The sequence below is a fragment of the Pezoporus wallicus genome, unplaced genomic scaffold, assembly GCF_028554395.1.
Source record: "Pezoporus wallicus isolate ANWC-B61680 ecotype Strahan unplaced genomic scaffold, APGP_CSIRO_Pwel_v1 contig_8047, whole genome shotgun sequence".
NCBI classification, from domain to species: Eukaryota; Metazoa; Chordata; class Aves; order Psittaciformes; family Psittacidae; genus Pezoporus; species Pezoporus wallicus.
The window spans coordinates 660,030-676,126 of NW_026639548.1; the positions used below are offsets into that span (position 1 = coordinate 660,030).

At 39.1% G+C, this 16,097-nt stretch overlaps 1 protein-coding gene across 9 annotated transcripts in view; it reads right to left on the reverse strand.

The window, feature by feature from the left end:
• ARVCF (ARVCF delta catenin family member) overlaps positions 1-16,097 on the reverse strand; it is a 282,834-nt gene that overhangs the window by 60,153 nt on the left and 206,584 nt on the right. For all 9 annotated transcript variants that reach the window (XM_057414996.1, XM_057414995.1, XM_057414999.1 and 6 more), the window contains one exon: positions 9,640-9,823. In XM_057414996.1, the coding sequence (XP_057270979.1) occupies positions 9,640-9,823 (184 nt within the window). The remainder of the gene's footprint in view (positions 1-9,639; positions 9,824-16,097) is intronic.

The following is a 16,097-nucleotide window of genomic DNA, read 5'->3' on the forward strand; positions in this document are numbered from 1 at the left end:
CTGGATTCTTCCTTAAATTCCTGGAATCCAGACTGTAGACATGACTAGTGAAAAAGGATTTGTAACGATGTTAAAATATATGCTTTGCCTGGGAAAACAAAACAGGGGAGCACTAAGTAAATGTTAAATAAAAGTAAATACCTACTAGCATAGAAACACATCAGGCAGGAATCCCGCCCGTGGGTATTAAAGACTTCAGAAAATAGATGGGAATGTGCTAAGAAATCTGTTCATGCTTTAGATAAGGTTATCATTATCACCAAATAATTGTCTTCATAATATGGAAGTGTGAAGGTAGCATTTACATCTGCAGAACAGAGTTGGTACTCATCAGCTCTAGGATAGGTGAGCTCTTACTACTGTCTGCGCCATGCACCAAAATTATCCTCAAGAGTAAAAGACTTAAAAGTAATTAAATGCACAGCACTTAATCTGCAGTATTTCAATGCAAATCATGTAGCAATGTCCCCACTGTGCTCTCCCTAACAAGCTGCAAGACAGATGTGGAAACCTTTTGTATGGTTGTAGGGTTTTTTAATAACAAAGAGAAACCTGAAATTACAAGCAAAGAGACATTTTTTTCTTTGAACATTAAAACTACTATTTCCAAGACTATTTCTGTGCCTGCCACCTGGCTGGAAAGGGCCATCAGTTGTTATCCCACAGTGCTGCAGATACAGCTGACAGCCAGAAGACAGTATTACTAACACTTACATAAAACTTCAGTTCAGCGGGTGTAAAAAGCACTATGTTTGGAGACCGAGCTGGGGACAAAGAACACAGGTTGGGGACTTAGGTTTTTGTGTAAATAACTGATTTGGAAATTTTCAAGACATCCTCATAGTAACATTTCCACCTTTCTCTGGAAGAAGTGTGGCTGCGAACTGAATCTGATACAGCAATGGGTTCTTTTCAATAGCCTGTTTGTGCACACTGCAGAGTCTCAGATTACCCAAATGAATCCCACTTTTTACTAGTGTAAAAAACAGTAGCTATTTTTGTGTTGCCGGGCTAAAAAGTAGTATTTGCTCCTATATAGTCTGTCTCAGCACTGTTGAAGAAGATAAGGATACCTGTGATCATTACAAACTGGAGTTTCCTGGTGGGCTCAGTGTGTGGCACTGCACAAGAGGGCTGAGTTAGGGCAATGCTGTGGCCAAGCTGACAGGAAGTATGCACACCTTGCTAGACCGTAACACCATCACTGTCCACACATTGAGTTTTATATACTTCAGCTGAGGAAAATCTACAAGGTTCTCATGAGTCTAATTTAAATATATTAGTTGTCCTATCCACCTATGCTGACAGTCGGAACCTTTACTATAAAAACACCCTTAGACACCCACACTTTGCTTCACTATTCAGAAATTTCTATCTGCATGTCAGCCAAAGGAGACTTCATAAGTAACAGTTGCAGTAAATGCACTCTATTTCCGAGCGTATTTCTAGGTACTGAATACCCCAAAGGAGGAACATACAGCATTTTAAAATCATTCCATCATTTCACTCAAAAAGAGAGTGAGTTCCATACTTCAGTTCACATGAAATATCATAAAGATTAATTGGTATTAAATTCATTGTTCTGTAAAAATAAGAGAGGAAAAGGAATAAGCTGCCTGTGACACAGACTGACCCAGGCAGCACTGGTCAAACAGCTTTGTACAACACAGTGGTGTCTGACAGCAGACAGCTGATTTGGAAATCAAGGGGAGAACATGGTAAAGAAAATAGGAAGAAGCTGAAGTCCAAATGAAGTCAACAGAAAGACAGGGAAGCTCTACTGATACTGATGTCAGGCAGGGAGCATCTGTTAAACTGAGAAAAAGTGTCCCAGATCCGGGCAGGAGATCCCACTGGAGATTTCTGCTCCACTTAGGCATCCACTCACCAGCTAAACTCAAGAGAAAAGCAGCAGGGCAGCCTAGTTGCCTTGCATGTAAAACCCTTCCTCCTATGTGAATAAAGAGATTGGTTTTGTTTAGTTGGTCAAATGCTCAAAAGAGGACGTACCAAAAGCCACCCCGAAAAGGTCTTCACATGCTTAGTCTGTACTTCAGAGACACTGGCACAGAAAAAGAAACCTACAAAGCACTCTACTACATGTCTCATACTCATGGCAGCGCTGTCTGCAAGAGCTCCCTGCAGTAAGCAGGAGCTCAGCAGTCAGCAGTACAGTTTAACAAGGTACAGATGCCAAGTCTATCTTTTGTTATTTGTGGCTTTCTGTATCCAAAACATCGTGTAATACCTTTTCAGTAAAATGCTGACTGGTTACCTCCTACATGACCTACTTGGAGGGCTTTACCTTGTTCTCCTGTAATGCAAAATGATGCAGAAATGCATTACACAAGAATTCCATGATGCCCAGCAGCTACTTAGCTTCCAAATTATTCCAGTCTCTGCTTGGAGGAAAGGCAAAGAAGCTCTCTCACTTTAACATATATGGCTTGCTGAAATGTGAGAAGAATCTCGAAAATACAAAACCAAGGTGGTATTTATCTAATAAAGGATCATGGTTCCCATCCCTTCCAAAGCAAACTACTTCTGTTACAGTGCCTGCAGTGAGCTTTGTTTCTCTCTTGCTCTTCATCCCACCACAGTGACAGACATTTTTTGTAGATTCCTCTCACTGACAGCCCAGGGAGAAGGGACCTAGATTCATTCCTAAGTAATGACAGAAGGCAATAAGCAAGTGCAAAACTTTACATTTATACTTCAGATTTGACTGCAAAGCATTAAGGTTGCATGTAACTAGGTTATGTCTCTGCTGCTAAAATCTATGCATAATTTATTTATATTACAAGCTAAACATCAGGAACTGTCAGGAGGAACCCTAACAGCTCCTTACTAGCACGAATTAAATGCTCTGCTCATCATATAAGCCCCAGGACAGCCATATGCTGTGATCCTGCACAGTATCAGTAAGCTAATTAAGAAACTGCCTTTGCTCTCTCCTCTCTGTTGTGTAGGTTTTTAATTTGAGTTGGGTTTTTTCCAGCCGGGGTTGGGCAGATAAGCTTCTCCCTTTTCCGTGCTGTTTCTGCCTCTAAAGCAAAGATTCACAAGCAAATTTCTGTTCAGTTGTTGTCTCTTTCAAAAATGATTCATTTGCTAAAAGTCCAGTTCAAAAGTACCTTTTGCACAGCAAAACACTGGCAGTATCATTAGCTGCAGTTTCTCAAGCAGCAGTCTCCCAAAGTCTGTGCCCAGTATGAAAACAGTATGAGTGAACCAACCTCCAAGTACAGTGGGTGGGTGGACAGAGACATGCCAGTAATCTGCCCTCATCTCCTCTAGGTGGGACAGGAATGTGCTAAGCTCTGCAAGAAGTCCTGTCCGGGCCTCCTTGGTTAAACAACTGCCCTATGAACACACACCAAAAGACTTCTTGAACATGGATTAAAAGTCAAACAAATTTGTCAAAAAACCTTTTTGAAGTGATGGAGAAATGTAGCTGCTCCAGGGAGGGCTCTGTACTAATGATGGTCTTGTGAAGCTCAAATACCACTTTGCTGCTGATAAAAAAGCCAGAGAAAATATAAGCTGCTCCTGAAAACTCAGGTTTTCGTATCTTCTCTGTCTTGCCATGCTTCAATAATAATCAAAGTTCCCCTGACACCAGTGGCAACTTGGCTAGCAGCACTGTAGCAGCATCACCAAAGCTTCACCTCCTGTGCTCTACTCTTCACTAGAAAGCTCTTTCAGGTCAAAGATTTGCACTTAAGTGCCTTCTTACTTCAGTTTGTGGGAGATGAAGACTGCCTCAAGTACATAAGAGTGCAGGTAGGACAAATATTATGTGACTGTCACCACATACTATTATAATACCTGCAGGTTTTAAAGATGGATATAAAGATGGATAGAGCTTAAAGGTAATTCACTTTGAAAACTCTAATTCCCAAGCACTTTTCTTCAGAGAAAAGCCACACATTAATCATTAATAAGAAAGGAGGGCATAAGCACCTGGCATTGACAGCCTTTCATCAAATACAGCATGCAGATATGAGGAAAAAAGGACTCACCATTATAACTCCTACACTCATACAGTTGTCTCCAGTGACAAAAAGAGAAGTCAAAACAAGACCACACATTCCATTTGACAAACCTTCTTTAACCTCCACATGCCTCACACATTCATGCTACAGTGTTTGCAAGCATACACATAGGCGCAAGTATACAAAGACACTAGGACTTGAGGAATGAGTCCAGTACCATAAAGCAATGTTACATATGACTGAAGCACTCTTAAGTTACATCTGCAGGACACAAGACGTACATGCATGTACCTTAATGCTGCCATCCTCAGAAAAAGGCTTAAAACATTCTCATCCAAAACCTCTACTTGGCACATCCTAAGTATTAATGATTTACCATCAACTCCTTGCAGTCCTCTTTCCTTTGAAGTATAAAAGTAACAGAGGCTTGCAGATACCTTTATATAATTTCTCATCCCAGTGGACTATGTTCTTGGCTCTGAATCTACTGAGTCCTTATCTTATGCCTTCAAACACTGTACCTCATACTTACCATAACTCTTAGCCTCTGATTCAATTGGACTGAACTCTTAATTTATTCCTACAGGAAGTGATTCTTCCCAGTTGTTGTCTCTAGGATCAACCACTTCAAAATCATTGAACTACCAGCATTTACCAACTTGAGGGGAAGGTAAGGACAGAGGTGCCAACCCCTCATTAAAGACAGCAACGTGAAGATCAGTGACCAAAGTCCAGATCCAGCCAGGCACTTACTAACTTGAATCTCACAAAACCAGAAGGAGATAGGGCTATTAAAAATTAGACCACAAAAAGGTTTACACCATTAATCTTGCCTGCAATTATGTCAGAATAGAGCAGAACATCAATTAAGTCCATACTTCTCAAGTCTCTTGCAACAGCTCTAGCCACCAGGTTGCCCCTACTCAGGAGTTGATGTTGGACAAGCTGTTATGTGCAATTTTGAGCTGAAGAATGCATGTTTTTAGTGAAAGTCAAGTGGGTGCAGTTTGTTTGTGTTTGTACTCCCACAGCCAGGTCTCTGAACCCTAAGGCTATTTGGGAATGTGAATTCCTGTGTACTTGGAGAATTAACAAGAAACACTGCAACTACAGATGGTACGCTGGAAAAAGGAGCACTTTGCATCTGTTTGCTATGCAAATTAATTCATTTAACATTTGTTGACAGCAGGTCAGTTTAGCACAGGAGTCAGGCTAGAAAGTTGGCAATTTAGGAACTAAGTTCTACTCTGTCCTCTTAGAAGTAAAAATTCCAAGGGAGAATTAAAAGTAATTAGGCAGAAAACAGCAATTAAGCCCAGAATGAATTTCATTTTAAAACCATTAAAATTCTTGCTGCTTCCAGAGAACTAGAAATCATGGTGGATACCTACACAGAAAACAGAACGTATAATGTGACTGTAGCAGTGCTTTCTGAAACACAGATGCAGCACCTCCCCTCTAAAGCAGAGAAACCCAAAGACACAGCAAAGGTCTCTGGTGCTGCCTGCATGCACATGAGCCAGCCTTGGCTCCATCACCCTGCAAGCAATTCAACATGTACTCTTTTCCTAAAGCACCTCAGTATCTGGGTCAAAGTTGTAGGAAGGATCATGAAATGGCCTTGTTAAGATGCACAAAATTATTACATTATTTAAACTGGAGAACAAGTTGAAAACGAGTGTTTCTGGATTGCAAACCCCAGTAGGGATTTAAGCCTTTAAAGACGGAGGGGGCAGAAAAAGGCAGTAACTAGATGAGACATTATCCACATACCTAAAAGAATAAAATACAATGCAAAGACATGGAACTTGTACTCCAGATGAAATGAATGAACATCTGTGCATATTTAATGATTTTCCTAGCAAATGTATTCCTTACTTCTTCCCCAGTTCTACTTTTTCATAGACAAGAAATCACTGAATCAATCTTTGCTTTTTTTTACTGTTCCTTTCTGGATTTCCACCATACCTATTTGTCTCAACAGGTTCGACATAATAGAAGAATACCTTATTTACAGAACTATACCCAAGGTAGTATCTATCACAAGACTTGTGTCCATTTGAAGTTGTAAAATTATTACTTGTACTGTAGATCCATTTATCATATTGGGTCAGCCCCTAGAATCAAGACACAGCAATGTAAGAGGAAACATCTTTTTTCTGATCTCAGGATAAGAACGGAAACAAAATTATCATCACCTGCATTAGTGTCTGAAAACTTCAGCATTTCTTGGTAAACACATAAAATGAATGCAATAAATTTCATTATCAGATCACTGTTTGCAAACTGGCTGTGCTGCCAAGGCTTTATTTTGCAAAGGGGAATACAGGATTCCCAAAACATTTGTTTGAAGAGAGTTTCTGGCAAGTACACGGAAAGACAGCACACAGAACACTCTTGTCCTGGTATCAGGATTCAAGAGATCCCTACAATGGCCAGTCATGGGAGAAGACTTGACTTCAAAAGCAGCCCTTAAAATAAACACTGCTCTCAAAGTCAACATAAACCTTAGCCGTTGTCTTTTTCTTCCTCTGATTCTTACTGGCTATATAGGCATTGCCAGTTAGGTATGGTGGTTTGGTATGGACATCACCAACTATCACAGGTAATCCCAAAGTTGTTTCACTTAAGTTTTTTGTAAGTAGTGTTTGAATGGCTTTCTTTATGATAAACTTTGCAGAGTTTATCTGATTTTCATCTTGTAAATAACCAGGTCAAACATTGCTCAGTATCATACTTGGGCCTCTCTCAAATAGAGACTCAGACAGATCCATTTACTTTGGCCTTTAAGACTAAAGTCAACACCAAGAATCACAGATAGATTTTTGTTACTTCATAAAGTGGGTAGAAATCAGAACCATACACAAAGCCAATAAACTTTCTTAACTTTGGGTAAGAGGCAAAAGAGTGCATGGATCATGCCTCTTATCTAGCAAAATTAATACCCAAGTAAAGCAATACCGGCATAGGTAGAGATGTCTGCTAAGATTTTGGCTTCAAGTACTGACTCCTCTGCTAAAGCATCCTTCCACCCCACATGCACCTGCAGCACTACACTATATGTGCTGCTATACAAGATACTAATACGCCCTTAGGCTCACGCAGGCCAAGTTGACTACATTGGATACAATTCACCCTGCCCTCCTCAGACCTGGATACATACCAGCACCTGAACTCCCAAAGTGAAGAAGGAGAGAGACTTACAAATTACACAAGGGAAAAACATATTGTGGACAGGACAGGAAAATAAGACGGGTCAAGATTTGAAGAAGAGGTAAAGGCAAATAGGTGGCTTTTTTTTTTTAATTACTTGTTTTCAATTATTTTGAAATAAGTGTTTCCAAGGCTCCACATTATCAAAGGAGAGACCCAGATTAAGAACAAAGTAAAGATGAGAAAGCAGTGTCAAAAAAAAAGAAGGCAGGCAAATAATTAACTGGCAGTTCATGCTGTGAATCACAGAGTTTGAGACAAACTCGCCCACATCTGTTGATAAACTTCATTAACTGAAAAAACGATACTGAAATGAACGTGTCCTGCATGCATAACACCTGCCTTCTGCTTAGAGAGCTAGACTGCAAGGACATCTGAAACCTCAGAAGTTCAAAGATGCTCTCAGTTGTTTTGGAAGACAACACAGCACACCTGAGGCACACTTTCAAAGGGGACGTAGGAGGCTGGCACAGCATCAGGACTAACCTCCCAATTAAGTCTCAAATTGGTAAACAGTTTGTAATCTGCAATAAGCTCCATTCATGGAAAATTCAATTTCTAGGAAAAGTGCCTGTGTCAACAAGAGAAGAGTAGGCAAAGGGGGTTTTAAACACTGACGTCTGTCAGACAGATGGCTGCAATAGTTTTTTCTCTGCTGGTGTTAACTATCTTATTTTGCTGGTGCTTTTAAGGATGAGCTGCAGAGGATTTCAAAAAACAATGCAAAATTATTTCCAACAGTAGTAATGATAAATACTTTTGATATGCCCATTTTTATCCCTAGATCTGGAAGCGTTCTACAAATGGTAGTATCACCAACACTGAAAGTATGATCAACTGAAAAGACAGCTCTTATCTCACCTACTCCTGCACTGTTGTCTGTTGTCCTGGACTCACTTTATCTCACTGCAGGAAGTAAGAAGACAGCAAGACAGTTGTTACTCCTTCCTGTGCAAAAGGTTGCTCTCTCCATGGCACAGAGACACAGGGACAAACTACCTTTCTCAGATTACCTTTCCCTGCTAATCTGCCATCATATCTCCATTTACCTTAAGCAACTATTTTCAAGCATGAAATAAACCTTGTCCCACATTTTAACTGAAGCTTCAAGTTTTCCACAAGGAAGCATATAGTTGCACATGATTATGACAGCAGAGACTAGGAGTGTAAGGAATGAAATATATTTCCTCCTTTCAGCAACAGAATCAGTCACCATTCACTGGCTGCTGTTCTGATGCATTTGAAGTGCATCAAGACCACTTTTAATCACCGACAGTTCAAATTCTCTAATGTATCTCAGCACTACTATGCTCTATACCCCTCTTAATTAGCCTGAAGAATAAAATGTCCGAAGTGGCACAAGCTTTTGCATAAAACCAGTACCTTAAAAAAAACCTAACCAACCAACCCACCCCCCCTAGCTATCCTGGAATGTGGAAGTTTCAGTGGATACCACACTAATAAAAATTTATGATACGGATTAGGTTAGTCCACTAATGATCAATTTATTGTCTACACTTACTAGAAAATCTCATATTTGTTCAATTAATCCTTTTATCCCCCAACATGACTAATTTCTTCTTGCAGAACTCCATTAGAAAATGAGACACTAGTAAGTAAAAACTTATGATGTCTGGAGCCTACTTAAAGGACCTTAGCTTCCAGTGGGACTGCAAATAATTTCAGTAATGGGTGCTTTTCAGAACACTTTTCATTACTTTCTTCGTTTGTGAGGTTACTCAGGGGAATAGTTACTGCAATTTGGAGACCACAAGCCCAAGAAACAGAAATGAACCAACTTCTGAAGATGCATTAATCAGTAGAAACTTGACAGAAGTATACTTCAGAGTAACAGAACACACGATGCCAAATCTATTAGTTTTGTTCAAACTAATTGACTTCTTCATAAAGCTGAAGAATCTAACAGGGCATCTCAACTATTTTATCTCAAAGAAAAGCAAAATGAAAGACTGTTTAGAGAACATTAATTCTTCATGTTTTTCAGCCTGCATTAGGCCTCCTCCTGACCCCAGCTTCTAGCATGTACTATCCTACTTTCAAGGTGTTCTCAGAAATACAAACACAATTTCTAATCAATTTCTAATCGGAAAAGGCTCCTTTGAGAGGAATATAACAAATGTGCTCCTAAATGGTCAGTAGTTCAGGTTCTTAAATAATTTCCCATAGGTCCTTAGTCACTTTAGCTTAAAATAAGAGCGTGTCCACAAGTGTTTGCGGCTAAAACTGCATCAATGTTTCAGGCTCAGCAAAACTCCATTAAACCAGTTCCTCAAGATCTGCAAGAAAATGCCTTTTGATAGGAGAAGGCCTAACCCAAGAAGGGAGTTATTTGCAAACACACTTTTCAAATAAAATAGATTCTAAACATGTGAGGTGGTGAACAGAGTAACACTCCACAGCTCTGCCGTACCGTAAGCAACCAGAAGTGTTCTTGAAGACAGTTGTCCACTCAGCATCACGAGGCTTAGAGTCTTCATTCGGCTCGCTCTCCCAACCGGAATGGGGTATAATCACCTCATTGGTAAGCGTCTGCAGACCATGGTTGATGATGACCATCTTCAAGGGCTCATAGGAGGATAAATTCCATAGGGTGCCTGCAGGAGAAACGGTGATTATTAAATAACAAGAGAATAACTACTAGTTAAAAATAACCAGATTAAACAGAATCACTAGATTTACAGAGACTCGCTAGATGGTTAAATTGAAAAACTAAACAAAAGGGCAAAACCACTTGGATGAACCACCAGATATCACATAGCATAGGGAAAATTCCAGCTGCCGCAACAGAAACATTTCCAAAAGCATGGAAGTACTTTTATCAAGATACAGATGTTTTTTAAGTCATAAAGTCCTACAACAGAACACAGAAATGGGATGTGCTATTGGATAGTGATAGGATTTTTGTGCTGTGTACAAATTCTGATACAGTTCTAAGTCCAGCTATGCCTGAAAAAGTAAAAATCCATTCAGTGTGGCAGACAAGAATATTGAGTAAGTCTTTAAAACAGGGATGAATTTATGGAGGATAATTCATCTTACACTTATCCTCTGCACAATACTATTTCATTCAAGACTCCTTTCTTATTTACTTTCACATTTTCCTGTCACAGGCAATATCAATGTTCAAATCACCTGGTGCCACAAGCATATGATTTCTTGAAGAAGCTGAGAGCCAGAACTCCTCAGTCTTTCCAATTTTACCTCAATTATAAACCAAAGTAGACAGAAGTCAAACATCAAAACAACGTAACAGACAGCCTTACAACTGTAAAAATACCCCTAGATAAGTGATACAACTTCCCAGGAGACCTGTATCACTCTCCTGACACTTATTGCTCGTTAGGTTAGGACTAAAACAGGACATTCACTTCAGAGATAATTTTTGCATAGGCCCAGCCTGGTTACACTTGACAACTATCAGTACCAACACTTGGAGGGGGCTGGATGCACACTTTGGAGCTCCAAGGAAAAGTGTGAAGACAGCATATTTCAGAGAAAATGGAAAAGCTAGATTCTCCAGAACACACAGGAAATCCTTCCTAAGCGAATGGACACAATATTAAACCGAGGCTCCCTATGTTGTTACAACTGTGAACTTGTGCATATTGTAGTGCAAATTGTAAATACTCACCTCTTATACACATCTAAAGCAAAACACAAAGGAACAACAAAGGTGCAACCTTTTGTTTCAGTTTCTTTCAGCCACTCTAAGTTTTAAACCCTACATTTTCCAACTTTAAAAGTGACTGGAAAAAGATCTGGATCTACAACTTCTGTCACGCAGTTTAACAAACTTGTATTTGCTGGACCTTTCAGCCAAAGGAAAGCAGGTCATAGGGAGGGTGTCTGCAGCTCTGCAATGATCTGATGTGCTGGAGAACTGCCCAAGCACCACCTCGACCACAGGCTGCTATCACGTGGGAACTCTACTTCACACTCAGGCTTTCGCTGCTGCAAGTCAGAAGTGTCAAATGCCAATTGCCTATTTTAATATTAGAGTATTATATCCATATAGGGTCAGGACAGGAATTTTATCTCCATTTGAGTAGCAACTGGCACTTACACGATAACCTCAAAGGTTGATGATTAGCAGAGCTTCAGGAGTCAAATGCTCTGGTGTTTTCTATTCAAAGTAATCTGTACGAAATCCAGGCTCCAACTTCAGAGACCATATTAATTAATAAAGAAACTCTGAGGCAGATAGCGTGAACACCATAATGTTTCTTTCAGTCTTTTTCTAAAACCACAAAAAAATACTGCACTTTTTTGGCCTATTGCCCTTGCCATTCACAGACAACACATCAGATGAGATTTTTATAACCTACCTTTTCAGCTTTCAAACAAGACAGCATAGGTAAAATACGAATTAATTTGTTCTTTGTACCCATTACAGTAAGTCACCCTTTGTCATTACGAAACACCATACGATGGAGAATAAGAAAAAAAACAACCGAAAACCCATGCAGAAAGTGCTAACTGGCCCCATTTGGATGTAGCAGAAAGCCTTTACTTCTTGTAACAAATTGGCTCAAAAATATACATCATAAATAAATGCAAGCAAATATTTACAACAAGACTATAAAACCTGACATATAAGCTACCCAATTTATTTTAAATACTTCACTAGACAGTCTTCCTTGAGTTACTGCACACCAATCCTTTAAGCATATCAGATTCGCTGATATAAAAACAGTAATTACAATTAAATCCATAAATGCATTGCTAGCTCAGTACTTCAAAATCTAAATGCAAAATCCAAACATCCAGCACTGAATAAATCCCAGGACATTACACAGGATAATAATCTCTCCAGCAAACTTGGATTCAAACTGAGAAAAGTGGGTGCAGAATACCCTGGTTCTGGAGGGTTACGTCAGAGTTCCTCACAGAATCATTAAACAGAGCATTTGGTCCTTGCAGTGGTCAAACCCCACGCTATTAGGAAAAGATGGCATCAAGTGAGGAACCTAATACAGTGTTTGTCAGGATCCTACATTTCCGTTCATTTAGAACTGCAAAAATATTGCAATAGGGAAATATGTGAAGATTCAAAATCATCTGTATATGAAAAAGCTAAGTTTCAAAATCTGACATACCTTCAATTTTAAGAGCTCTTTCCTTAAATGCGCATACTACTTCTGCACATGAAATGAGAATCTGCCTCTTCCCCTTTCCTAGAGGAGTGATGTAATCTATTATCTATATAGTGAAACTACAAAGGCAAATTTTACTGCTTAAGAATAAAGCACTTATAATTAAAAGGCTAAAAAGAACTATAAAATTTCCAAAAGCTCCAACATTACAGGATTGTAAAGAAGTTTTTAATACTCAAATCTTTTGCTTGCTGTAAAACTTGGAAGATTTGTGTCTAGATTTCAATACCTTCAACTCCATCATGTAAAATAAAATCACCACCTCCAAACTCCCTCTTCTATATTCTCGTTCACCAGCAGTTATTTCAAGAGACAAAATGTAACTGGGATTCAATAGTATTGCAGCTAGACTGCAACACTGAAACCAGCACTACCCTGACAACCTTCCACAACCGAGCCAGCTTCACCGATGCTCGTAACCCCATCCAGACCAAGAGAACTACCTGCCCTACAAAAGGATCTCTTGTCCATACACAGAATTTTTATTAAGAGGCTGACTGCAATAAACCATTTAGGGCAAACACATTTTGACTGTCAATCTCAATGAGTGGCTACCAGGCAACAGAGACTGCAGTTAAACGAATGCCTTTCCTCCTTCTTCAAATCAACCCCCCCCAGCAGTTTACAAGCTTTTCAATTTCTCATCTACTTCCCATCACTCAAGCAGTTTATAGAAAATGCCAACAAACTGTAGAGAAGAAAAAGAAGGAAAAAAATGCACAAACTCTTCCTATTATTCAAAGGATGACAAGCCACTTAAATTCATAATATTCTTCTTGATGGTTGCATGAGGAAAACCAAAAGAATCCCTCTGTTGAACAGCACTCAGTGAAGGAAAATATGCAGCACTTAACAGAAAGGTAGGCCAAGATAATTCAGGATGAGGGAATCTTGTGGTTCCAAAGACAGAGAAAAAAAAAAAAATCATATTCAAGGTTGACTTCATTGGGAAAATATTCCAAAAGAAAGGGTTCAGAAAATAAACAGTGACATTTTTCTTATTCAAAATTATGAAACAAAGAGGTCTAAGCCCCAGCATTCTTTCAGCTCTTGAGAAAACAAATTCGATGGGAAAAGACATTAATAGTGGCAGCCAAAGAAACTTAAATCCAAAAAAACAGTGAACAAATTCAGCTCAGGCTGTAGGTTTTACTCAGAAAATCTGAGTAAAAAAAATTAAAGTAATTTAAAATCCCTATAAATTTGATATTATTCTTTAAATATCATTCTCTGTCTCTATTAGCATTACACATTAATGATCTAACAAGCTGGAAACACTGTTTTGAAAACCCCAAGTTTAATCAATTCAAGTGAATAGCACGCAAAAGAAATCAAGTCAATGACACAGCAGAATAAGAGAAATGAAGTTACCTAAATTTTCTACACCCTTTCACTACAAGTACTGACGTTTTGACTGCAAACTGCATGAATTTTAAGACTAGAGAAAAAAGATGAACTATTACTTTTCAGAAGATTATCACATTTTTTACCATTCTTTAATTCATAAATACTATTTGCAATAGATTTACCTATTTCTAACTACAACTATGAGCTCTACTCTTTCAGCATATTAAGCAGGGACAATAACTACAAGTTCTTCTTTTTCCAAAAGTACTGATCATTGTAAAAATGCATTAAAAATTACTATGAGCTACAAACATAGCTAGATGATTTATGTAGTAATGAAAGCAATTCAGGCCACAGCCATAATTTCCTAAATCTCCACCTCCTTGGAACTGTGGAAAGATTTCTAAAGACATCATGACAGAACAACATAGAATCATAGAATAGTTAGGGTTGGAAAGGACCTTAAGATCATCCAGTTCCAACCCCCCTGCTGTGGGCAGGGACACCTCACACTAAACCATGCCACCCAAGGCTTCGTCCAACTTGGTCTTGAATGCTGCCAGAGATGGAGCATTCACAACCTCCCTGGGCAACCCATTCCAGTGCCTCACCACCCTAAAAGGAAAGAATTTCCTCCTTATAGTCAATCTAAACTTCCCTTGTTTAAGTTTTAACCCGTTACCTCTTGTCCTGTCACTACAGTCTCTAATGAAGAGTCCCTCCCCATCATCCCTATAGGCCCCCTTCAGATACTGGAAAGCTGCTATGAGGTCTAACATACATGCTATTATCTTCTGAAATCCAAGGGAAATCTTTTCATGCTGTGCTTGCTTACTTGCAAATATACAATGTCACCGAGAAATCAGAAGCTGTTAATTTTTTTATCTGTGGTCCATACCAAATGTTTATCATTTGGAAAAAAATAAAGCGCTTTGCATAATAACAATTGAGGACTTGTTGCATGTTGCTCCTGTATGGATCTGTTTGACAGACTTGTTTGTATCATTCTAAGTCCTGAGGATTGGAGCTGTGTTTCTTCAAGTTTAGTGGGCAAGAACCTCAACATGAACTACTCTGTTACAGAATATACCATGAAAAGGAACCTTCTTCTGACAAGCCTTCTATTAGAAAATGGAAGGAGTAAGCTCATCTGTGATCAGAAAGTTCAAGACAGCATGGTACTTCAAAGAGCAGTTAGTGTCCAATTAGCTGACAAGATCTTTGCACACATAAATGCCCAGGTGTGAATTCTGAGTAAGGTCACCAATCTGTAAGTTTTTATTACTGTATTAAATCAAAATATTTCCTCTGCAGAGCATGTTGAAGGTCAATCATTTTTAAATTAAAACCAGTTTGCAACACATGCAGCATCAGGAAAATCACGTTCTGCACTACTCAAAAATCAGTGCAATATCGTTAAACAACAAAATTACTTTCAATGTTCTCACGAAGAAAAGAATTATACATCAAAGCTCCCAACTTCTGATTGCTTTTCAAAGAACGTAATAGAATTTTGGTCTTGCATATCTGACTGGAACATTTCCTCCACAAAAAAAATCCTTATCATTCAAGATAAAATTTTTGCAGCTTTTGCTATCAGAACATATTTAATTATCAGCTTAATCCTCATTTCTCTCTGCTTCTTAAGAAAGTGAGCCACTGAAAACCCAGCAGTACATTTCCAAGACTAGAAAGGGATGCAAGGAAGAATTTTGTGCAGCATTTCTCATCACAACTATACTCATTATTTACCTATGAACACTAACGGCTAAATCACGCTTTCTCAGTGCAGTGGATGGGAAACGTTTTCTAACTCTACACTTTAAAAGGAAATTAAAATGAGATCTGTGTTATTTTATGAATGTATCTTGAGTTTTGAAGGTATTTTTACATGCCTCACGTATCTGCCTTACCTTGAGGGACATCATGTTTCAGTGCCATCTGCAGATACATCAAGAACATCTGGTAAAGCAGAGATGGCATTAACCCAGAGAAGGTTCTCAAATTCTGCTAAAACCAGTGCTATCTGAAAAGAAGAAGCTACAGACTTGCTTAATCCGGCAGTGGTGCCGTATTGGTATACTCAGCATGCTTCCAAAATTGCATGTCAATACGTGTCTACTTTGTGTTTTCCAAACATATCCTGGGAAGCAGTCAAGTGAATGCATTTCTGACACACCAAGTCTCACTCATTCAGCACTGAGCACCACAAACCCGATTCCTCACCTCATGCTCCACTGCCACTGCATCCACCTCTTACGCATTTTTAACATATTGATGTGGCTGTTTTCCCACTCCATTAACCCACTGACCAGGTCCAGCTGGCTGGCCTGACTCATACTGTTCTAGACAGCTGTGGCTGCTGTGT